The 25,669-nt window shown below is 45.8% G+C and overlaps 1 protein-coding gene across 50 annotated transcripts in view; it reads left to right on the top strand.

Annotated features, from left to right (window-relative positions):
- HHAT (hedgehog acyltransferase) overlaps positions 1-25,669 on the top strand; it is a 354,661-nt gene that overhangs the window by 127,510 nt on the left and 201,482 nt on the right. For 44 of the 50 annotated variants that reach the window (XR_015143028.1, XR_015143021.1, XR_015143035.1 and 41 more), the window contains one exon: positions 2,937-3,087. The exons of the other annotated variants lie outside the window; for them this stretch is intronic. Coding sequence is in view for 20 of the 44 variants with exons in the window: in XM_086343256.1 (XP_086199382.1) it covers positions 2,937-3,087 (151 nt within the window). In the remaining 24 variants the exon portion in view is untranslated. The remainder of the gene's footprint in view (positions 1-2,936; positions 3,088-25,669) is intronic. 50 annotated transcript variants of the gene reach the window in all.

Here is a 25,669-nt window from a genome sequence, read left to right on the forward strand (position 1 = left end):
TATTGGAATAGTTTATAGTTTCCCTCACTGCCATACTAGACAGTGCAACTGATATCTTCACCATTCAGTATATTCCTATGGCACTCCCCCTGCCCAGAAGCTTTTAAGATGGTGTTAAAAGCTACACATCTCCCATTTCTTGTGTATACATACACACACACACACACACACACACATATTCACACACACACACATCAGCTTTTTTCTTATCTCTTATCATACATCCAAGAAGGCTACCATTTTATAGCAGCTCTTGCAACAAATAAGACTGTAGTCTGGTTTCCAAAAAGAACATTTTTGCCAACTCCTGAATGTGACGGACACGTGGTGATTGCTGGGGTTTCCTCCTTGTGGGACAGGTAGCTCTCGGATTTGAACCACTGTTAACTCCTGAATGTGACTGACACATGGTGATTCCTGGGGTTTCCTCCTTGTGGGACATGTAGCTCTTGGATTTAAACCGCTGTTAACTCCTGAATGTGACGGACACGTGGTGATTGCTGGGGTTTCCTCCTTGTGGGACAGGTAGCTCTCGGATTTGAACTGGTGTTTACCTTTGCTCAAACTGTTTATTTCGGCTTCCCAGGTGGCACTGATGGCAAGAACCCACTTGCCAGTGCAGGAGACATAAGAGACATGGGTTCAATCTCTGGGTCGGGAAGAGATTACACTCCATTATTCTTGTCTGTAAAATCCCACGGACAGAGGAGCCTGGTGGGCTACAGTCTGCAGGGTTGCGAAGAGTTAGATACAACTGAAGTGACTTAGCATGCAGGCATGCACACTGTGTATTTAGAAAATGGCTAATGTATTTTCTTCTGGCTCAGAGTTACTATTTACAGCCACACGTTTCGTGGCAGTGATTGCCATGTAACATCAAAAGGACCAGGCAGTAGTATCTCCTGCTACTACTAGTTTAAGGCTTAGTTATTTCCTTCAGGTTATCCCATGGATAAGCCGATCAGCCCTGTCACTATTGCTGGCCTGCATCATTTCCCTGCACACCGGGGAAGGTGAGTTTGGAGGCTGGACAACACGTGGTCACAGGGTCATCTACTCCAGGGTTTCCTTGGGCACTTTGCCCTTGTTCTCCTGGCTTCACCTCCTCACCCCGCTACTGAGGCCAGCAGCTTGCCCAGGTTCACGGTTCCCCACAGACCGATAGTTTAGGTTCCCACCTTCCTCCCAGGGTGAAGAGGTGGGGTCAGCTGGCTCAGAAGCCCACAAAGATGTGTCGATCAGGGGAGCATCTTGAGCTCTAGCTGGAGACGCGGGTCCCGCCCCCTCTGCCCGTGGGAGCAGAGCGTGTGTCTTCACCTCAGATCTCACTCTGTGCCCACACTTGGTGTTCCTTTCCTTCCAGAAAGACACGATTCTGGCCAGGAAGATGCTGGTTGTTGAAGCTTGGGGCCCTCATCTTTTTTTTTTTTAAGTAGCTTTATTGTGATACAGTTCACGTATCATGCAGTTCATCCATTCAAAGTGTACGACTCACTGGCTTTATTATATCGTGGATATACTGTCTATCCGTATATGGCAACTATCATCACCATAATTTTTAGAACATTTTCATCACCTCAAAAATAAGCCCTAAGGACTTCTCTGGTGGTCCAGTGGCTACGACTCCGAGCTCCCAATCAATGCAAGAGGCCCAGGTCAGGGAACTAGATCCCACGTGCTGAAATTAAGAGTTGGCATGCTGCAACTAAAGACCCCACCTGCCGCATCTGAGACCTGGTGCAGCAGAATAAAAGGAAGCCCTACTGTTTAGCTGCCACCCCCACAGTCTCATTTCCCAGCCCCTCAGTGGTAAGGAACCAGTAATCACCTTTCTGTCTCTATTTCTGTCTTTTCTTTTCCTCTTCTGGAGTTTCATATGAATGGAATCTTACAATATGTGGTCTTTTATGGCTTACTTCACTTAGCATGATGTTTTCAACATTCATGTTGCAGTGTGAATCTTCATTTTTTTTATGGCTGAATAATATTCTCCTGTATGACTTACTATGTTTTGTTTATCCGTTTGTCCATCAGTGGACATTTGGGTTGCCCAACATTTGGGCTGTTGTGAATTATGCTACTGTGCACGTTTGGGTGCAAGTTGCTGTGTAGACATCTGTTTTCATTTCTCTTGGGTGTATGCCCAAGAGTGGAATTGCTGGGTCAGATGGTAACTGTGGGTTCCCCAGGCAGCACTAATGGTAAAGTTCCCACCTGCCAATCCAGGATATATAAGAGATGCGGGTTCCATCCCTGGCTGGGGAAGATCCCCTGGAGGAGAGCATGGCAACCCACTCCAGTAATCTTTCCTGGACAATCTATGGAGAGAAGAGCCTGGTGGGCTACAGTCCATAGGGTTGTTAAGAGCTGGACATGACTGACGTGACTTAGCATGCATGCATGGTAACTGTATGTTTAATTATTTAAAGAATTGCCAAATATTTTCTAAAGTGGCTGCATCATTTCACTTTCCTGCCAACACAGTGTATGACGGTTCCAATTTCTCCATATTTTTGCCACCCTTGTTGATCTGACTTTATACTTCTCGCCATCCTAGTGGGTGTGACTTCATGTGAGGTTTTGAAAAGATTAGGGAAGGATTTTTTTTCCTTTCTAATAGTTTTTAATGCCCTGTATGTGTGTATACACACAACATATGTATGACTTCAAAGTGTGCCCTTTGCTAGCGTCTGTAAAAGCACAGATGCTAAGGGGTCCTGTTGACTGCTACAATAATAAAGCAGATTTCAGTATTTATTAATCCAAAAATCTCACCACCCAGACCGTTGTGGGAGACAGTGAAACGTGTGCATTGAACGGAGGAAGAGGAGTGGTGGGAGACGTGGGAGCAGGTGTTGTGTTTCCTGGAACGAGCATCCTTCCCAGGAGATGGCCCCACTTCTTGTCTGTGTCTCACGGGTCCCTCTGTCTTTCAGGAGGCCTGGCGCTGGCCCAAGTGCTCTTCTTCTACGTGAAGTACTTGGTGCTCTTCGGTGTCCCGGCTTTGCTCATGCGCCTGGATGGACTCAGGCCGCCGCCGCTCCCTCACTGTGTGAGCACCATGTTCAGCTTCACGGGGATGTGGAGGTCAGTCTGTCAGGGTCCTTCGGGGATGTCCGGTGGGAGGAGCCACCATCCTTTCTCTGCCCTTCACTCAAGTTTCCTTTGGCACTTAGGTTTTTTTAATCTAACAGATTGACAATCCATATTTTCTGAACCTCTCAAACATATTGTCAGGCTATGAAAAATTGGGAGATAAAGTTTCTCACCCAGTCTGTGTAAAGATGCACAAAGGACTGTGCCTAAAGTGGTCTCTTACTAACTTGGGACATAATACATATACTGATGATTTTATTGCTGTCTGTTTTTCTTGAAAATGATGTCTTTGTATGTGAGACTATAGATTAAAAAAATAGACTTAATTTTATTTTTCTTAATACCAAAAACGTAAAAAAAAAAGAAAAAATATATAGACTTAGTTAATAGTACAGGGCAGGCATTTACTAGCTCTCAGATCCAGAGCAACAGACTTCAAATGTGCGTTTCAGTTTTTTTGTCTTTTACATGGTAATAAAAATGATAATGGTACTGATAATATTCGTCTCTAAAAGTCGTTTGGAAGATTAAAAAAGCTAATACATACATATAAAGCATCTGGCACACAGTAGGTGTCTACGAATGTTAGCTTTTATCCTTCTGTTACTCCTGTACTCACGCACTGTGGATAGGCGGGTGCTTTTTCTGAGTGTTCTTAGTCTTCTTGATTTAGCCCCATGGATGTACAGTCAGCTTGGAGTCTCTGTTCTAAAAGATCCCTCGGCCCCGCTGCCGTTTCTGGCTGTTGCTCTCCAGATGGGCTCGCTTGCTGCTGGGTTTTATTATTGCTTCCAGTGTGGAACCAGTGGCAGGCTGGCTCTTGCAATTGCAAGCCTAATGTAAGAACCTGAGGGTGGGAACTCGCACATCTGTGGGAGGCAGTATCTACTTGAATTGTGTTCTTTAGAAGCCTCCATTTGCCACCCTCCTGGTCCTGGCCCTGCTCAGAAAATCCATTCTGGCTCATCCAGTCTTATATTTCATCTCTGAGCTCAGTGAGTATTGCTGTCTCTAATGTTGCTCTTGCAAAAGGGGTAGCTAACAGGCAATATCCTAGTTTTCCATCATAATTTATTACAGGGACTGAATTGATCTAAGCCTCCATGAATGCAGTTTATTTTTGCTGCCGTCTGCTTCTTTGGATTGGAAATACCATCTGATTATTGTAAAGAATGTAAGTAATTTCTCTGATTTGTCTTTAATTACTTCATCGAATATCATAGGTTGCCCAGCTGTAATGGCAAATTTAGGAAAAGGGGCTCTCTCTAGCCAGAAGGCCAGGAAGTGGTTTTGTTTGGAAGGTGAGCCTGATGGGAAGGCTTTATTCATTTTGACCTGTTCATGAAAGTAATTTACTGAATAAATGGGTTGGGACCTAAGCGTGACCTGGGGGTATGTCATGAGTCCCTTGTGGGCACCCAACATGGTTCCTCGGCCTCCTTGATGTGAATGCTTGCGCTGAAGCATTTCTTGGGAAGCACGTTCTCCTAAAGAGCTTCTCCAGTGTTGGTTGGGGTAATAAATAATCTTGACTCTTGGCAGCCATGCTGGCTCTAGGCTAATTAATTATTTTTTGTCCAAGATCCTCTGTTGTGTACAAACCACTGAGGTGCAGAAAACATGTCTGCCAAGACCTTTGTCATTCTTGTTAGAAACTAGACTTGAATAGTGTGGACCCTGGGTTGTTGAAACCTCTACTCTGTATCAGTCACCATGAGCAAGAGAGTGATCATGAAAAGTTTCTCTGAGTCACTCCTTGGAGTGACGTGCGTCTGAAGCCAGCTGGATACAAGGGAATGTGCTGAAATGGCACACACGGTCCTTCTTGGGAGTGACCTCAATGTGTGTCCTGGCTTCTTTCAGCTTGCGTGGGTGTGGATCTCCCCCGTCACGTTTGCTTTAGCTTCTTAAGGGTTTTCTGATTTGCCACTTGTATTTAGAGACACTCAGGGCTTCTCTCTTGGTATACAATAACTATTCCACATGAAGTTATTGAATTTAGGAAGGGAGATGAACTCTTTCTGAGGAATTCCATGCACAGTGTAAGGCTCAGAAGAAGTAGTTTTTAACTGAGAAAAGAAGGAATAAAACTTAGAGATTCTCCTTTGCACTCTTTCCTCTATTCTTAGTTTACCATGTTCATAGTCAGGATCTGGTCGCATAACCCTCCAGTGGTCCTGGTCCCCATTTTCTCTGACTTTTCTCCTTAAGAAGACATGTCAAGGGAAGATAAAAATTTCAATTTGTAGTTTCTATTTACATCTAATATCTCTGGGCCATCACTGAGGCATTGCTGCAGACTGGGCATTGCTCCAGCCCCTTCCTGGGTTTAGGTTCAAGTCGAATTGAGTCATGAGCAGCTGTGAAAGCTGGTGATGCAAATTATTCTGCTGCATTGTGGCCACCACTCTTACAGTGACACAAAGGGCATGGTGGATGGGAAGTGGAGGGAAGAGGTTTAAAAACCATCTTCAGAGATTGTTTAATGGCTACCTAAGCTACTAGAAAATCCACACTGAATGAGGTTTAGAGCTGAGGATGAGAAATGGATTTTTAGCCCCCCGTTTGAAAGGAGCCATACACATCTGGACACCATGCTGATGGACTGCACTATCAGTCCACTTAGCAGTGAGAGAAGACTTGAAGCCGGCAGCCTGCTGTAGCAGAGGAATCTGAGCTCTACATCACACAATGGATGAAATGGGCCATCAGCTGAGAGATAATGTTCCTTGACATGATAGTTCAAATTGATCATGAAAAATTGCTATTTGCAGAGACGGCTCAAACCTGAAAGTTAGGACCTGACTGAAAGATTTATTATATATATATTTTTTTCCTATTTGCTCTTCTGTTTTGTGTAATTCTTGCTCAAATATTTTCAGGTAGAACAAACCGCTAAGGGGTCTGTGTTTTCCCACTTGTGTGATTTTTCTGTGGCTGTACAGACATGAGAAATTGAGAATTTTCTGCTTAATTTTGGGGCTTCATGTTTTAATTTAGGTAGGCTGAGGTCTGTAATGAACATCTTTTGCCAGAAGTCATTAAAGATGACACTGCGTGTCTGAGGTTCCAAATTAGAAATCTGATCATCTTCCTCTGATTTGATTTCTGGCTGTGGAAGCAAAGTGTGCAAAGTGATAGAATTTCCCGTGGTGGCTGGTGAGTTACAGGTCAATTTCAATTATCCTCGGAATTTCTCACAGCTTGCCCTCTGAATTTCCTGAATTGTGATGCTCTCTGGTCTTCACAGGCACACTCATCACTACTTATTCCAGAGGGATCTGGGCACTGTTGGTGGCTACTAGGCCTTAATATATGGGGACATCTATGAGCTGGGATGGCAGGAACACAAGTCCCCCTTTTCAGTGGGGCTTTGAGTTGGGGCTTTCAGTGGGTCAGTAGAAGAATTTAAGTCCCGATAGCTCAGTTGTTAAAGAATCTGCCTGCAATGCAGGAGACCATAGTTTGATTCCTGGGTCAGGAAGATCCCCTGGAAAAGGGATAGGCTACCCACTCCAGTATTCTTGGGTTTCCCTTGTGGCTCAGCTGGTAAAGAATCTGCCTGCAATGCGGGAGACCTGGATTTGGTCCCTGGGTTGGGAAGATCCCCTGGAGAAGGGAAAAGCTACCCACTCCGGTATTCTGGCCTGGAGAATTCCATGGACTGTATAGTCCATGGGGTCGCAAAGAGTCAGACACGACTGAGGGAAAGTTCACATCAGCATCAGATAGAGAGTTGGTTCAGGCCGGCAGTAGGTGATAAAACCAGCCACACCAACTACTGGCTTTGCTTGAGTCCTGCCTCCGAATCATGTTTAACCTCGGGTTGCAGGGCAGGATGGCAGACATGGACTTTGTGAAACACTATCTACCGTCATGGTTGGGTGGAAAGCAGGGGAGTGTGAACATAAAGGAGGAAAAGATGCTTATTAACAGGTGCTGTTAAGAGAGGCTCACTTTTTTTTGAAGGTAACATAGTAACTAAGTGCTTGCTATGCCAGGTACTAGCTATGTGATTTGGGCAAATAATTAAAATTCTCCAGGTGAATCTTTGTTTCTAAAATAGAGATAAGAATAGCACTTGCCTCACAGCAGTGAGGTGAGGGGTGATCAAGCCTGGGGTATAGTCAGTCCTCAGGAGGTGGTAGCTTCTTACTGTTTTGCGCTGGAAAATGTAGCAAAGCCAGAGGTGCCTGAGAGATGGGCCGGGCCGGGCTGGGGAAGCAGCAGGCAGGGATGGGACTGGCTGGGGAGAGGCTCTGGTCCAGCTCCGAGCCTGAGACACAACAGTTCAGAGAGGCAGAGTATGGTGGACAAGAGACAGGCTCTGCCCTCAGTGGGTAGCTTGATCCAATCACTTTTGCCTCGGTTTCCCCAGCTGTTAAATGAGAGCCAGACTCTTTCACTAGGTGATGGCTATGATCCCTTGCAGTTCTGTATTAGCCCCACACTGGATGGATATGGGACCGCTAGTATCCTGGTGCTGAAGTACTCCCAGCCCCCTCCCCCATATGTGGTTGGACTCGTGATTTAACCTCCTTATGCTTGTGTTTTCTGGGGTATTAAAATGGGGCAAACCATAGTGCTTGTCTCATTGGGGAAGTCCGAGGATTAAGTGAGTTCATGTACTAAAGCAGTGAACACAGGCAGTGTAGACACTGACATATGAGCTGATAATCGTAATCGCAGCCGTGAGGGTGATGGTGGCGCTGTTTGTTTTCTAATTTCCGAGAAAACAAAGGCCTGGGAGGCTGAGTGGTTGAGGAGGTGGACGGTGATGGCGGGGGGGTGGTGATAATGTATGGAAGGTGTGGGTTCCAAAATGGAAGCATGGGGTCCCCAGCATCTAGACCATTGCAACCTCCCTCTCACCCTTGAGGAGTTCTCTTTGCAAATAGTTTCCACTACTGGGCATTTGCAGGAGTCTCTGGCGGCTTAGTTGTAAAGCCTCTGCCTGCCAGTGCAGGAGATGTGGGTTTGATTCCTGGGTGGGAAGGATCCCCTGGAGAAGGAAATGGCAACCCCTCCAGTATTCTTGCCTGGAGAACCCCATGGACAGAGGAGCCCAGTGGGCTACAGTCCACAGGGTCGCAAAGAGACACATCTGAGCTATTAACAACAGCTGGGCATTTGTACTACCTCATGCTTTGGGTACCTCTGTTAGTCTACCCTTCTGTCTTCTGAGTCCCATCTCCACAGACTCAGAAGACTTGTTTTCTTTCTTCTTACATTCATACTTCAATCCCTTCACCTTTTTCTCCAAATACAGACTTCTGTAAATCAAATCAGGAAGGGGACCTCAGGTTGAGGCAGATTTTAGGAACGGTCATTAGGTTTTAATTCCTGGATTTACTTTGACTTCAGAGACAGTTTCTCTGCACTTCGCGCTATTTTCTTCCTGTGTGGGTAGTATTTTCAGTCCACATATTACGGAGCGACCCTCAGACTTTTTAGAGTAAGGAGCACTTTGATGCAGGAAACTCCAGAGCATCTTCAGATAGAAGGCTTTCATTGGTCACCGGTCACCAGAGCCTAGACGTGGAGCCTGGCTGCCTGCATTTGAATCCTGGCTCTGTTCCCTGTTACCCAGTGACCCCTCCGTGCCTTAGCTTCCTTCTCTGGAAAGCGGAGATGTTATAATACTCACCTCTGGGAACGGACACCCCGTGCTTGTCACAGCAGCAGCCATGTTCCATGCAGTAGCTGTCTCTTTACTTGCTCACTCTCCAGCAGACAATGAGCTTTTGAGAGCAATGATCAAATCTTGCTTTGTTTCACATTATGTCCCCAAGTCCCTCCGGGGTATCCAGCCTGTAGTGGGCACTCAGGAAATATGTGCTTGTCTGTAATTTCGGACAGTGGGTCTGAAGAGCCAGATTTTCAGATAGTTTGATCTGAACTCGGGATGGTTGCTCTGTGTTACATGTCCTGCAGGTGTTGCTCTGTGTTACCTGCAGGACATGTCCTTGCTCAGGTGCATACGCGTACCGTGGCCACTGTCGGTACCCCACCTTCTCGATCTCTGTTTTTCTCATAAAATGTGTGTACATGGCATGTCAAAATATTGTGTCTGCTTGCAGTTTTCCTGAGAGTGAATCTGCCGTGTGAGGGATGAGGGATGCATGCCTTTCTTACTTAATTACTATCATTATTTTATCAGAACTTTTGCCACATCCTTGATACCAGGTGACGGGGAAAGGCTGCAAAACTTACAGGAAGAAAAGAGATTCCGTTCAGATGTGGATATGAGAGAGGAGTTTGACAGCTGTTTGTCTTGAGAGACGGGATTCTTCCAAGGCAGGGGCTTACCGTGGCAGATGAGGACTGTGGAAGCAGGACGGGGAGGGAAGTGCTTTGAAAACATGCCCTCCCAGTGAACACGGTTGACCCGTGAACAGTGCAGGGCTTGGGGCACTGGCCCTCCTGATGGTTGGAAGTCCACGTATAATTTATAGTCAGCTGTCTGTGATTCTGCGTCTTTGGAATCAGTCACCCTTGGACCACAGGACTGCAGTATATTCTGCTGAAAGAAATCGAGTGTAAGTGGACCCACAGAGTTCAAATCTATGTTGTTCAAGGGTCAGCTGTAATAGTAGGAGGAATAATAATGGTATTAATAGCAGTAATGGCAGCTGCAGCAGCAAACTCTTAGTGCATACGTCATGCCAGGCACATTTCTAAGTGCTTTTATGTATTTATTTAATCCTCACAAAACACGTATGGTGTAGGTTCTCTCATCCCCGTCATTCACAAATGATGAAACTGATGGAATCACACAGCTGAAATCCTTGAATGACACCGCTGGTAAGTGGTGGGGCTGGGATTTGAACCCAACCATGTGGCTGTAGTGTCTGTGACCGTGATCTCTGCCTTTCACTGTCCATAGTGAGATGGAGCTGGGGTGGGTCTGGAGTGAAAGGCTTGTGTGGCAGGTTCTGGGACTCAGGGCTACCTGAGGATGATGGTGCTTCTTTACTGACTCCCTGGGAAGGGAAGGACTCCAGATTCCCCAGAGCCCTGCCTGATCTGGCCCCTGCTACTGGCTCTCATTCTCTGTATTTTGAGCGCCTGCCATGGGTCAGTCTAATGGGGACGAGGATGTGAATTTAAAGATGAATAGAATTGCATTGTGACAGATGCTGTAAAGATCCCTGGTGCTCTTAGAACCTGTGTAGAGGGATTTGTTCTCGTTAGAAAAGCTCCTCTGCTGAGATGTGGATTGACCCGAGATCTGAAGGTTGAGGGGAAGGGGAAAGAGTATTCCAGGAGGAGGAAACGGCATGTCCAAAGGCCCTGTGGTGGGCGTCCATGGCGGTTCTCCAGCCTGAAGAAGGCCATCCCCCTGGACTCTGCAGGGGGTGAGTTGAGGGGGCAGTCGGGCAGTGGCTGACCTCCTTGCACCAAAGGGGAGAGGAGACAGGGAGTCGCCATTTAACCCTGGGAAACTGCCTGAGGGACTGGCCTGGAGTCTCTGGGGCTTCTGCTCGTACGTTCCGTTCCTCGTGTTGCAAAGGGCAATCCCGAAGCAGCTGTCTCAGTGGGAGTGCGGGGGCTTCGCCTGTGGCCTCATAGAGACTGGCTCTGTCTCCCCCATTGTCCCCTCCTGTGTCTCCCGGCCCCTGGCCGCCCTGCCGGCTGTCCTCCGCCTGTGTTTCTTTACCTTACGTCAGGCTGGGTCATGTCCTCTTTGCCGACAAGGATGGAAAATTGCCCCGTATCTGCTGATCTTTAACCTTCTGGGCCCTCAGTATGATCTTATTTCTTTTTCATACCCTCCCTTCAGCTAACTAGTGTTGCTTTTTGCCCCACCTCAGTTCTGAGGATTAAATTCAAAGTGCAGTTAAATTCAAAGGGCAACCTACTATTTCTCTGACACGTTTATAGGTATTTTGATATTTCAGTTTTACATTTGTTTGTGGTCAAGTCTCTTACTCTTTTCCTGTATAGTTCCCACCTCTGGTGATAATTGAAGAAAGTCCCGTTGACATTTATTTATTTTTGTGTAAGGCAAGAAGCCTTCATTTGGGGATCCACAAGCTACTGAAAGCGTTTTTCTGTAGATTCTCAGAAACCTGCTGTCTGTAGTCTCTTCATCGTGTAACACTGGACCTTGGCACATAGTAGGCCCTCAACATCTGATATTTCCTAAATGTAAGGTGATCCCCCATGCCCCCCACTCCTTTCAAAGATAAAAGGGAAATTGGCTTACATGTGAAGTGTGGGTCAAATTTCAGTTATTCCCAATGGCTAACCTGCCATCCTGATGGCATTTATGTGCTTTTATATTATTAAAATGCTGTCTATTCCCATGTAATCTATTGCCTGTGTGGTACCTGAGGTTCTTTTTGGTGTGCCACCCACAGCATATCTTGAAAATGTCAACATTTCTATCTTTTCTGTATCGAATGACTTACCATTAGAATCCAAGAGGGAATTTGTGTTTCTTTATTGGGTCTGGTGCAGAAAAGAAAAGAGGATGTGAGTAAAGATAACAGCTCTTTCATTCCTCCTCATTAGAAGCTAAAAACCAGCAAACCAATCAGCCACCATCACCACCACCACCACAACACGAAAAGAAAAACTGAAAGGACTTTCGTTATTTCTGGGACAACAGAATTGAGAGAGGCTGTCCTCTTGCTTGCAGTGGGTGGGAAGGAGAGTAAAACTCTTATTGTGAACCGTCAGTGGTGTTTGTGTGAAAGCAAAGGATAAGGCTCGAATTTGGAGCCTCTGAGGACAAGAAAGGGGCTGAGTAGGCATCATCTGGGATGGGAAGATTATGCCCACGGGGGTCTGAGTCACTGAACCTCAGATTCTCATCGCGGGACCCCCTGGAGCTGTCCCTGCATTGCTTCTCCTCTCTGTCCTCACTGCCCATTTTGTACAATATATGCGTCCTGCCTATGGCCTGGGCTTGGGAGGAGTGGGACCAGCTTCCTTAGCTATCAGTTGAGGGGAAACCAGGCTCTTGCTTCTTTGCCTTGAGTGAAGATTGCTCCTGGCATCTCAGATCGCCCCCCGCCCCACTCCCCCTCCACCCCAGTGCATGTTCCCTGGGAAAATTGGTCTAAACTGCGGTCAGATTCCACATTTCTCTTGCTAGTGGACTGCAGAACAGGCCTCAGATGATAGTGTGTATCAGAATCATTCACAGGGCTTGACAGAGTAGGAGGTCACATCTAGATTCTGTTTGAGTAATTTGGGGTAGGGCCCACGAATCTGAATTTTGTCAAGCAACTAAGGAGCTTGTGTGGTGCACAGACTATACTTTGAGAAGCAGCCATCACCCTTAGCCTTAGGAAGGAGTCCAGGTTCTTGCAAAGTCCTGCCTGGTCTGGCCCTGGCTACTGTCTCTCATTCTCTGTATTTTGACCACTTGCCATGTGACAGTCTAATGGGGAAAAGGGAGGTGAATTTAAAGACAAAGAGCATTGTGCTGTGACATGGTGTGAAGGGGATGTCCATGGTGCTCTTTAGAACCTCATCACAGAAAGCTCCTCTGCTGAGATGTGGATTGACTTGAGATCTGAAGGTTGAGGAGGAGGGGAAAGAGTATTCGAGGAGGAGGGAACGGCATGTCCAAAGGCCCCGTGGTAGAGAATGTGACAGTTCCCTCGTGTGCATCTGGTCTGCAGACAGCATGTGTGTGGGTATCATTGGAGATGAGATTGGATACAGGTGGCGCCTCTGACCAAGGATGACCTTGTTGGCTCAGGGAGGAGTTTAGAATTTAAACAAGGACTGAGATTTTAGGACTTCAGCACTTTCAGCCTGGTTGAAGAGGTTTGAGCCTGTAAGGGGATTAAAAAAGGATTGGCTAGAGAAGGTCAACTTCTCTTGTTAAAAACTAGAGAGCATATTTTACGAAGAAGAACCAAGAGAACTAGAGAGCATATTTTACAAAGAAGAACCAAGAGAATGTTTTGAGAAAAGAGGAAGTAGTCCCCAGAGCCCAGTGCTTCTGAGAGGCTGAGGTTGATAAAGCCTTTGGGGTTTGTCAACTGGAGATGATTACTAACTTTATCAAGAAAGCTTGTTTCAGTGGAGTAAAGGGGCTGGAGGCTGGATATGAAGGGTTTCAGTGTGAGTAGGGAGGGAACCCTTGTCTGCTTACAGTCCCTCCCTCAATTCCATGTTCTGGCTCTATTGGACTATTTGCTGCCCTCCAAGGCTGTCTGAATGCAGAGTGCCAAAGAATAGCAAGGTGAGATAAGAAAGCCTTTTAAAGTGAACAGTGCAGAGAAATAGAGGGAAACAGCGTACTGGGAAAGACTAGAGATCTCTTCAAAAAAATTGGAGATACCAAGGGAACATTTCATGCAAAGATGGCCTCAATAAAGGACAGAAACGTAAGGATTTAACTGAAGCAGAAGAGATTACGAAGAGGTGGCAAGAATACACAGAAGAGCTATATAAAAAAGATCGTAATGACCTGAATAACACGATGGTGTGGTCATTTACCTAGAGCCAGACATCCTGAAATGTGAAGTCCAGTGGGCCTTAGGAAGCATTACTGCAAACAAAGCTAATGGAGGTGATGGAATTCCAGCTGAGCTATTTCAAGTCCTAAAAGATGATGCTGTTCAGGTGCTGCATTCAGTATGCCAGCAAATTTGGAAAACTCAGCAGTGGCCACAGGACTGGAAAAGGTCAGTTTTCATTCCAATCCCAAAGAAGGACAATGCCAAAGAATGCTCAAACTACTGCACAATTGTGCTCTTCTCACATGCTGGCAAGATAATGCTCAAAATCCTTCAAGCTAGGCTTCAACAGTACACAAACCGAGAATTTCCAGGTATACAAGCTATATTTAGAAAAGGTAGAGGAATCACTCCAGTATTCTTGCCTGGAGAATCCCAGGGACAGGGGAGCCTGGTGGGCTGCCATCTATGGAGTCGCACAGAGCCCGACACGACAGAAGCGACTTAGCAGCAGCAGCCAGAGGAATCAGAGATCAAATTGCTAACAGCCGAAGGATCATAGAGAAAGCAAGGAAATTCCAGAAAAACATCTACTTCTCCTTTGTTAACTGTGCTAAATTCTTTGACTGTGTGGATCACAACAAACTGTGGAAATTCTTCAAGAGATAAGAATACCAGACCACCTTACCTGCCTCCTGCGAAACCTGAATGCATGTCAGGAAGCACCAGTTAGAACGAGGCATGGAACAATGGACTGGTTCCAAATTGGGGAAGGAGTATGTCAAGCCTCTATATTGTCACCCTGCTTATTTAACGTATATGCAGAGTAAATCATACTAAATTCTGGGCTGGATGAATCACAGTGTTTGAGCAAACTCCAGGAGATACTGAAGGATAGGGTAATGTGGTGTGTTGTAGTCCATGGGGTTGCAAAGAGTTGGACACAGCTTAGTGACTGAACAACAACAACAATATATATGAGTGTGTGTGTGGTAAGTCACTTCAGTTGTGTCCAGCTCTGTGCGACCCTATGGATTCTAGCCTGCCAGGCTCCTCTGTCCATGGGATTCTCCAGGCAAGAATACTGGAATGGGTTGCCATTCCCTCCTCCAGGGGATCTTGCTGACTTAGGGATCAAACCCGCATCTCTTCTGTCTAACCTGCATTGGCAGTTGGGTCTTTACTACTGGTGTCACCTGGGAGTGTACGCACATATGTGTATGTGTGTAAATGTGTGTGTCTATATATATAAAATTATGCACATACACACAATTATAAAATATGTTTGTGTGTATATGTATGTGTATATGTGTCAGCTAGGGCTGTGTAAGCTATTATGCATTTTATCCGAGTCAGATAGCTTACTATTTATGATTCTCCAGAGAAACAGAACCAGTAATATGTGTAGTTGATCCTTGAACGGTGAGGTCTGTTTATATATGTATGGTTTTCGATAGTAAATACTAGAGTTGTAGTAAATACTACACTATCAATAGTAAATAGTACAGTGTCCACAGTCGGTTGAATTCATGGATTTGGAGGGCAGACTTTAAGCTATGTGTGCATTTTTGATGGGGGCAGTGGGCCGGAGCCCCTACCCCCACAGTGTTCAAAGGTCAACTGTATATATGAGGAGATTTATTTTTTTTAGGAACTGGCTCATGTGACTGTGGAGGCTCAGAAGCCTCACCGTCTGCCACCTGCATGCTGGCGGCCCAGGAAAGCTGGTGGTTCGATTTAGTCTGAGTACAAAGGCCTGCTAACCAGGAGAGCTAATGGTGTAAGTCCTGGTCCAAAGGCCCGAGAATCCGGGGCTGATGTAAGAAGTTTTGAGAATCCGTAGTATGTCTGTGTCTGAGGGAAAGAGATATATGTCTCAGCTCCAGGAGACAGCGGATTCCCCCTTCCTCTGCACTTTTGTTCTATTCAGAGCCTCCATGGGGAGGAGGAATGGGATCCCCCATTCCCCTCGCCCACCCTTGGTGGGATTAGCTGCTGTTGAGTTGCTCAGTTGTGTCCGACTCTTTGCGACCCCATGGACTGCAGCACGCCAGGCTCCTCTGTCCTTCACCATTTCCCAAAGCTTGCTCAAGCTCATGTCCATTGAGTTGATGATGCCATCCAACCATCTCATCCTCTGAGGGCGTATCTTCTTTACTCAGCTTACTGATTCAAGTGCTAATCTCTTGGAAACACTCTCAGGAACACACCCAGAAATAACATCTTACCAGTTATCTGGGCATCCTTTAACTCAGCCATGTTGACACAAAGTGAACCATCCCTGATAGGCAGTCATGGAAAGGATTTGAGCTGGAAGTGACACTGTGCTATGTTAGGAGACTAGTCCTTAGGGGTCAGGGCAGGAGCAGTGAGCAGGTAAGAGGGTGTGGTAGTCACCCAGAGCCAGGCCTTGTCATGGTGATGCTCACAGCTTACTTTCCAGCCCCTCCTCTGCCCCTAAACCACTCCCACTTTAGGGAGCGCGGCCTCAGGAGGAACTGAGAGAGAGCTGAACCGCAGGATTGTTGCACCCAGTGCTACGGTGCCCATCTAGATAGAGGTGGGCTCCAGGTTGAAATTGAACTAACTGAAGCTTTAGTTTCTGTGAAACAGTTTGGCAATCTGCACTGTTGGGCTTGCACATTCAAATTACTTTAAATCCAGGGCACCAAGTAATTAGAAAAGGACTCACTTCATTGTATTTCTTAATGGAAGGTACGTACGTATTCTTACTCTTTTGACTTAACTTTTCACAGCCACGATCACAGCCCTTGAGAACCACATCTCATTCCCCTTGACAGGGAAGGGGAACGTGGCCAGATAGATTGCTTGCGTGGAGGTATCTGCAGCCAGAATAGAGCATAGAAAGAATTCATGTCACGTTGCTGCAACGCTCATGTGAATACAGGGAAGACTTCGGGTAATGCATTATTAAAGGCATGCGTGGCCTTGTATACAATTTAAGTGTGAACTTATTAGCATTTCAGGTTGATGCCTCTTTTAGTTTTAATTAGGTTTCAGGCTTCAATCGATTTATTAAATGAATTTCTCACTGCTTAAAAGGTGTAATATGTTCACAACAGTAGCCTTTCATCACTCTCTCCTCATTTCTTCATGGACTCAAGCATATCTTGACATCCCATCTTGGATTTAGAGCCTGGGGTTATTTTCCAAAGAGACCGTGTTGTTTTGTGGCGCCTCTGCATTGTCAGACATGAATGCACCTCTTCTAGATTTACCACCGGTAAATTTAACTAATGCACAAATAATAGCACTGTTTTCTGTCTCGGTGGCCGTTTGTCACTGTGAGTCTTCCTACTGTTAGGTTGGCACTGAGTCCACGGACCTTTATTTCAACTCCTATGAGAAAAGCATTGAGACTGTTCAAATAGTGGAAAATTAAATGTAATGAATCAAACCATATTAGTGATTCTCAAGATGGGCTGGAGAACTAGACCACACAATGCAGTCATTTACACTGATGGTCCACATTTGTGTGGAAGAGTACAATGAATGCCTCTCTGAGCCTCTGGAGGGTCCTAACCCCTTTGGTAGTGTTGCCTGCCTGCCTGAACTTAAGGCAGCTATTGGGCCACTGAGCTGGGACTGCCTCATCTCTGAAGTAGGGCTCCTGATACTTTAGCATCCTACGGCAGGGAGGGGTCTACTTGATTTCTAATGGTTCCTTCCAGCGTTTTGGCTTCCTTGGTGGCTCAGTGGTAAAGAATCCGCCTGCAATGCAGGAGACCTTGGTTTGATCCCTGGGTTGGTAAGATCCCCTAGAGAAGGGAAAGGCTACCCACTCCAGTATTCTAGCCTAGAGAATTCCTGGACTGTATAGTCCATGGGGTCGCAAAGAGTCAGACACGACTGAGCCACATTCACTTTCACTTCCAGCTTTAGGTTTTGTGTGTGTGTGTGTGTGTGTGTGTGTGTGTGTACACACCTTAGTATGGGGGCAGGGGAAATGGTATTAAAAATAGGTAAGTTTCTGGTTGTGTTTAATAACCATGATCTAGACAAATAATATCTGTAATACAAAGTAGAAGAAGTAATGTATTTTAGATTTCTAACAAACTAGGACCTCAGCTCCCAGAAGAAAGTTGTTTGTATTACATGTACTCTATATCTTCAAATGTATTGCATTTTGAAAGTTCAGTTGGAAAGCGGATTAAGAGACAGCAACCAAAGTAGGATAAGTATAAATACACATTTCTATAGTATAAATCTCTTTCTGTAGTATAAAGATAAATCCCTTTTTACCACAGAGCAAAAGTCGTGTTCAGAATGCTGTGAATTCACAATACAGGAAAAAAAAAATGAGTAAAGAAGTAAAGCCCAGAGGCAAAATAGGCTGATAGGCAGGCCCATCTTTGAAGAGAGGGCTTATTTATTTTTTGCAAAACTCAGCATGGGGGATAGGTTATACAAGAGGTCTGTGAATTAAAAAAAATAAACTTCTGATTTTCCACCTGTTTATTGTTCATATAGGAATGATAAACCCTATCATTAACTCCACTCCTGATGTCTTCCAGAGGAGATAGAGAAGTGCTGGGCTGCCCTGGAGCTGTAGTTGTAGGGTTTCCTATGATCTGGAAGATTTCCACAGCCCTTCTGTCTTTTATGACTTTAAAGAGTTTGATTCTCCCTTATTTCATAGGACATTCCCCATTTAAAATTTGTCTGCTGTTTCCTCGTGAGTAGATTTAGATTGTATCCGATTTAGACATCGCGTATGGAGACAGATCACGTGCAGCTGTGTTACTGGTAACGTTAGTTTCCTTCATCCTGGAAGAGTAGACTGAACACATCAGTAGATAATGATTAATATCCTGTATGTTATTGTTTAGTCGCTAAGTCGTGTCCGACTCTTTTGCGACCCCATGGACTGTAGCCTGCCAGGCTGCCAGGCTTCTCTGTCCATAGGATTTCCCAGGCAAGAATACTGGAGTAGGTAGCCATTTTCTCCTCCAGGAAATCTTCCCAACCCAGGGATCAAACCTGCATCTCCTGCATTGGCAGGAGGGTTCTTTACCCTTAAGCCACCAGGAAAACCGCAATCTACTATGCAGTTACTACTATATGCATGCTAAGTTACTTCAGTTGTGTCCAGCTCTTCCAACCCTATGGACTGTAGCTGGCTTGGCTCCTCTGTCCATGGGATTCTCCCAGCCAGAATACTGGAACGGGTTGCCATGCCCTCTTCCAGGGGATTTCCAGACCCAGGGATTGAACCTCGCTTTGGCAGGCAGGCTCTTTACCACTGGCATCACCTGGGAGATGGAGTTACCACTATAGTTACCACACTTTTTGCCCTTGTAACTCATAAACATTCTGTGGGAGACACGTTAGTATCATACCAATATTCCACTCTTCTTCGAGACTTTCCCCCACACTTAGCATTATGTGTGATCCTTGCCCAAGCCAGCCTTTACGTGGTGGTTGTAAAAAGCTGATTTTCCAACTTTGGCACTAATTAGTTAGCACTCGGCCTTCTATCGGAAACAGCAGCCTCTCCCGCATTTGTTTAACTCAGTATTATCTGTATCTGTGTGGTTGCAGCACTTTCTGTTTTCCAGAGGTTTATAATTTATTACTGTACTTAATTTTTTAGTGCTCACATTGTTGCAGTCTTAGCTGGTGGGGGCCCCATCCTCCTGCCATGGACATGCTCAAATGTTTGGGCAGGATACTTCCTGTGTGCAAACCCTGCCTGCCATCACCTCTCCCTCTCTGGTCCCAGAAGTGTCTACTAGAACCTCAGTGTCTTGCCTCAGGTCTGGTAGCTTCGAGAAGAACAGGGAGGGAAGCAGGTATGTGAGGATGTGAGTGAGGAAAGAGAGAGAACGAAGCGGCCGGACCTCCCCCGTGCAAGAGGGGACCCAGGACGTGGAAGAGAGTGGGAATGAGGGACACACCTGTGTGCTTGACCGTTAACGCAGGAACTCCTCCCTGTCGTACACGAGGCACAGCCAGGGTCCCGGAAGATGACCACTCCGAGACTAGTTCTCTGTGGGTTCAGGATCTATAGACTTCACCAGTTGCCTCTGCTCAGAGCTATGGCCTCATCCTTGCGATCACAGATGTTTAAGAACTGGGCCTATTTAATCGCCTCCTTGGGTGCCCCCACCTGAACTGACGTGTGGACGTCTTCCACCAGCCGCTCTTCACGTCCCAGGCCCGCTTGGTCCATGAGATCCAGGGCTGCATGCCGTGTGTTGTTTTATGTTTCCGGGGCCATCTCATAAACTGTGATGTTGGGCCTTAGTTTCTTTTAATGCTGCGAGAGGGAATACAATTATGATCTTCAGAATCCTCCCCAGCCTTAGAAGTCTCTAATTCTGAAAACCGAGGTAGGAATTTTATATGCTTGAATTGATGTTGTCACATATCTGTCCTTCTCCCTCAGCCCTACAGATTCTGCTCTTGGGTCAAGCGAAATACACACTTCACAAGGTTGCCGCCTTTCGTAATGTCTTATTCTCCAAATTATCCCTGATGATAGAAGCATAATCAGGATGTTAATTAATGCATTTGCAGGCTGTAACGTAGATATGTATAGGCACAAAGTATTCTCGTAAGAAGGGAGATGGATTTCCGTAACAGTCTGTGAAAGGGCACATTTCTGAATTCCTCTGAAGGCTACATTAAGTTAACATTTACCGTAATGAAGCCACTCCAATCAGCTTCTCATTTCTTCTTTGCTCATTTTGAAGGATTGTTCTGGAGATGCTGAAAGTGCTATTCATGTTACTAATAATCAGAGCTTTTGTCTGGAGATTGGGTGCTCTTCCTGGTTCTCTGACCATCTGCAGCCCTGTGTCCTGATCTGCTAGATGATGGGAGAGCTGGCAGAGGGTGTGTCCATTCAGGGGACAGTCAGGGTCCACCCACAGACCCTCAGTGTGGGACAGGAACAGCAGTATATCAGTGTCATACACCCATATATCACACCTGCTTCTGAGGCAGTTGAGGATAGCGGATTTTTCCCAGCACTCTTTCTGTGGTTTGTGTGCTTAAGAAGTTAGGGACTTCTGCAAACTCAGGAGTCAAGAGTATCCAGCTCAGGAGTCAGTGTCATCTAAGAGCAAGCCTCTTGGTTCTCTTCTTGTTGGCGTCAGTGACAAGACAGCAAGTGTCCCCTCCTCCATGTCATTAAATCCTGCATTGGCTGCTGGCCTAAAGGAAACCTTGATTTACTCTTCATACTGTGGCTTTGAAAACCTCATTAGCTCTTTTTCAAAAGGAGGGGGAAATCTGCCTCTGAAGAAGATGAAAAGGAGCAATAACAAACCCCCCAGTCCCTCTTAACCTAGAGCCATGTAATTATTTTACATTGTTTTCATTGACTGTGCTTCGTGCCTGTGATGGGATCTTTCAGGTTTCACTCCCAAGAAGTCCAGACCTTGGGGCAAAGGGTGGGAGAAATCAGAACAGAATGGAGGCTACCGTGCATCTGAGTGGCTGTAGGAGAGCCTGAGACTCAGCTAGATGGCAGCGCAGCAGGTATGGATGGCAGGAAGAGCTCAGGACCAAGGACGAGAGACCCGGGCTTTGCAAAACTGGGAGGGTGTGGTGCAGGCTACGTATGCCCAGGATCAGTGTAGACTCAAAAATAATGGAAAGCAACCAAGAAGGCTTTTCCCAATGGAAGAAGGTAGACACGGTTTCCTGCAGAGCCACACAACACCTCTTTGAGTTTCTTCCTGGACTTCAAAGGGAGTAATCTGTCGGGCATCCAGGGGAAAGACAGGGATCAGGAGTGTTCTGAAGAAAGGTTTGTGGAGGTCGCCCAGAGCACCGTCCTCCTCCACGCTTGTTTTGGGAAGGATGGATGTGTTTCATTGTGATGAGCTATAAGGGATGGGTTGTAATCAGTTTGGAACAGGGGTGCAGAGTTGCTAGTGAAGTGGACATTGCAGGAGTTCGTAATCCAGAGGGACACCTGTAAAAGTCACTGGGCTCTTCCTTCCTTTCTTCTGGGCTTCCTCTAAACCTTCTGTATCACACACTGCCTCATCTCCTTCAGGTCTTGACTCAGGGGTCATCTTCAAAGTGAGACTCACCCTGACCATCCCCACCCATCTCCCTTACCCGCCTTCACTCTTTCTGTTGCTCCAGTGTCCACTAGCCCCTAACGTGCTGTAGTTACCTGTAAGGTGTGTTGATTATTGTCTCTCTCTCCTTGATGGAACAGAAGCTCCGTGCTTGTCTGTGTTGTTCACCGATGCCTTCCATGGGCCCAAGCAATGCCTGGCACCTAGTAGGTGTTCATTTATTACTTGTTCAATGGGTGAATGAAATGACTAAGATAGAAAACATTCACAGAGAGCCAAGAAGCTGAATAAGATCCTGGTTTGTGTTGTTGTTTATTCGCTCAGTTGTGTCTGAGTCTTTGCAGCCCTGTGGACTGTAGCCTGCCAGGCTCCTCTGTCCATGGGATTTTCCAGGCAAGAATACTGGAGTGGGGTGCCATTTCCTTTTCCAGGGGATCTTCCCGACGAAGGTGTCAAACCTTTGTCTCTTGCATTGGAGGCAGATTCTTTACTGCTGAGTTACTTGGGAAGCCCAAGGATCCTTCTGCTGCTGCTGCTAAGTCGCTTCAGTCATGTCCAACTCTGTGCAACCCCATAGACGGCAGCCCACCAGGCTCCCCCGTCCCTGGGATTCTCCAGGCAAGAATACTGGAGTGGGTTGCCTTTTCCTTCTTCAGTGCATGAAAGTGAAAAGTGAAAGTGAAGTCGCTCAGTCATGTCCAACCCGTCGCAACCCCATGGACTGCAGCCTACCAGGCTCCTCCGTCCATGGGATTTTCCAGGCAAGAGTACTGGAGGGGGGTGCCATTGCCTTCTCCGCCAAGGATCCTGGAGGAATACTATTATCAAGATTGGTGTAAGACTGGTATAAGAAGGAAAGGGAATTTCCATAAACAAAGATGGACAACAAAAACAATGCTTTCATGAATGGTTTACCATAAATTCTAGCGACTGTTTTCCACCAGTGGGTGCTTGTTCACTCAAGACCCAATCTCTTTGATTTAAAAAAGGCATTACTTTGATTTTATTCATTTCTGGTACAACTGAACTTGAATACGTTATTTCTTTCAAATATGACAGTTTTGCAAAAAGGTTGTGTTACTGCTGGAAATAGTTTTCTGCTGGCCCTAAAATGGCAAATGGAGGAAGTGGGGAGGTTGGTGAAGCTGGAGGGAAGGTAGTGGAGGAGCAGAGAAGGAGCCCAGGCCTCGGGCTGCGCTGGGATTCTTGAGAAGGAACCACCGAGGAGTTGCTCGGAGGCCCTGTCAATGTACCTGCGTAATTGCTCTCCATAATTAAATACAGACATGCTGTGTAAACACTGATTAAGGTCTTCGTGAGAGGGAAGCAGGCCTAATTTGAGGATCTGATTTTGTGCTCCTTGACTGGTGTTTGTAATTGTCCCCGTAACATTATTTCATTTGTTCTTAGCCTCCTCAAGTTTGTTGTTGTTGTTGTTGTTTTTGGCAGTTCTTCTTGGCCAGGGTCTCTTTTTGTAATGTTCTTTGTCTACTCCATCGCAGTTGGTGTTCAGTATAGTCCTGGTGACTGTCAGCTGCTGTGTTTCATTTTTATTTAGAGCTGATAAAGCTGAGGTTATAGATCAGGTGTCCTACATGCTGACTAATCTGGAAAGTCCAGGAAAACTGCCCCTGACCGTACTAATCAGAGCACATACCTCTTGAATGCATGCCTTGAGTTAAAGAGGGGCTCAGTGGAAAGTTCTGGATGCTTATCCCACTTCAGGGGCTTCCCAGGTGGCTATCCCACTCCCAAGGATTTGCCCCCACTGGTCTGTAGTGCTCCCTTTGGGAAGGTCATTATATCATACACTGTTATTTCAAATGAACTGAGTGGGCTTATCTGTAGGAGGCATAGTCCTTAAACATTTTTCCACGTCCTAGCATAAAGCTATGAACCACTAACGACTGAGATAAGGAAACAAAGAATCTTATGAGCCCGTTTTATTTATTTCTTTTTATTTTTGAAATTCGATTGCAGTTGATTTCCAGTGTGGTGTTCCTTTCTGCTGTACAGCAGAGTGGCTCAGTTATGCATGTGTGTGTTCTTTGTCGTGCTGTTTTCCATCGTGGTTTATTACAGGGTGTTGAATATAGTTCCCTGTTCTGCTCAGTGGGACCTTGTTGTTTATCCATCCTGTATATTCTAATTTGCATCTGCTAATCCCAAACTCCAAGTCCTTCTCTCCTCCTCCCCATCTTCCCCTTGGCAACCCCAAGTCTGTTCCTTATGAACCTATTTTAGAAAGAACAGTAACTTGACAAAAGTCCATGATGTACCTGAAACACACCATTCTGAGATCTGGTGATCAGTCAAGAGGCCCCTAAATCAGCCCAGGTTTGGCATCTGAGCTTGGAGTCCTGAATTCTGATAAGGAAGTGGACTCTGGGCTCAGAGACTATCAGGCCTTCAAGTTACACTGTGCCTCAATGAAGTGATGAGCCAAGTAATGTTTTAGAAGAAGGGGAGACAAATAGATTTGTTAAATTAGAAGAGAAGTAGGCTTTAACATATTCTAAAGAATGAAAAATGGTAAAGAATCTGCTCACAATGCAGGAAACTTGTATGAGACATGGGTTTGATTCCTTGGTCAGGAAGATCCCCTGGAGGAGGAAATGGCAACCCACTCCAGTATTGTTGCCTGGGAGATCCCATGGACAGAGGAGCCTGGTGGGCTATAGTCCATGGGTGTTAGGTCTTTTAATGGACTGGAACCTGGTGATCTGGAGTCGACCGATAAGAAAGTAAAGGAGAAAGAAAGAGGCTGATATTCCTTGGCTTATGCAGAAAGCCAATAAAGCCCCTGGCACGGGGCTTGCTTTGTTCACGGAGGCCTCAGGAGCCCTCTCAAGGGGGTGAAGGCGCAGAGCACCTTCTCAAGAGGGTCTTAGAAGCCTGGGCAGGAAAGTGAACCAAGAGGACCTCTGTGCTCCAGGGGATCAGCCTGAAAAAGAGAGAGAGAGAGAAAGAGAGAGAGAGAGAGAGAGAGAGAGAAAGCAAGACACAGGGACCAAAGCTCTGATGGAGCAGAGGTGTTTTACTCAGCATGGTGTAGGTATTTATACTGTCTTACAAGATAGCTATTTTCAGCAGAGATAAAATCAAAACTTACAAGGAAACATGAGGTCATCAATATGAAAGAGAGAGGGTTGTAAATAATCACTTTTACCATAAGATTCATAAAAAAGAAGAGGGTACTTATCACTGTATAGAAAAACTAATGGAGGAAATGCCTGAATCCCTCAGCCCCAGGAGAGGCTTGCCTCTCCTCTTAATTCCTGAATATTCAGGAATTAATAAGGAACAGAGGATTCCTGACAGATCCAAAACAGCACACAGGAAGCCTCCTGTTAAATGCTTCCTGACACATGGGGTTGCAAACAGTCAGACATGACTGAGCAACTAAACAGCAACAATAACAACAGCAAAGAGAGAAAAATGTATCTCTGAGCATCTCAGAGAAATTTCAGTCACCTGCCGATACTCTGCCAGAAGTAAGGACCACAAATTTAAGTGACGAGGATGTGTCTTTACTGATTTTCTCGAGCCACCTTCATTTGGTCTTGAGACACCCTTACTTAGTCTCAGCTCCCAGGAGAATTTGCTAGAAGAGATCCCCTCTGGTCATGAAAAATGAGACTTAAATACCAAATCTGAGAATGTTCATGTTCACCCAAGAGGTGGTATTCTAGCTGAATCAGATGCCTCATAAAAGTTCCCAGGTTTGACATGCCTCTGTGTCCTCAGGCAAAAGTCTGTAAGGAGATTATTAGTCAGAACTCGTCTTCTCACAAAAGGGATGAAACAGGACCCTCAGGCCTGACGGTGGCATTCTCCTAGAAATTGAAGTTGCGGTCTGTGGCATTTAGCCTGGGCGTCATGTTTTAATTTTTGTCAAGTTCAAGCTCAGCAATAGGCAAAGATGGTGAAGACGTTGATCTCCTAAGAAAAACATTCCACAGGAGAGATTTTTTTTTACTTTCAATTTAGAAGAATACTTAAATTTTTTCACACCAGAGACAAAAACAAAACAAAAGCACATTGCAAGGAGCACCAGGCAAAACCCAGAAATTGCCTAAAGAAAAAGTTGAGAAG

This window comes from Bos grunniens, chromosome 16 (assembly GCF_055505025.1).
Source record: "Bos grunniens cultivar Pamir isolate PY7600 chromosome 16, Bosgru_T2T1.0, whole genome shotgun sequence".
Lineage (NCBI taxonomy): Eukaryota > Metazoa > Chordata > Mammalia > Artiodactyla > Bovidae > Bos > Bos grunniens.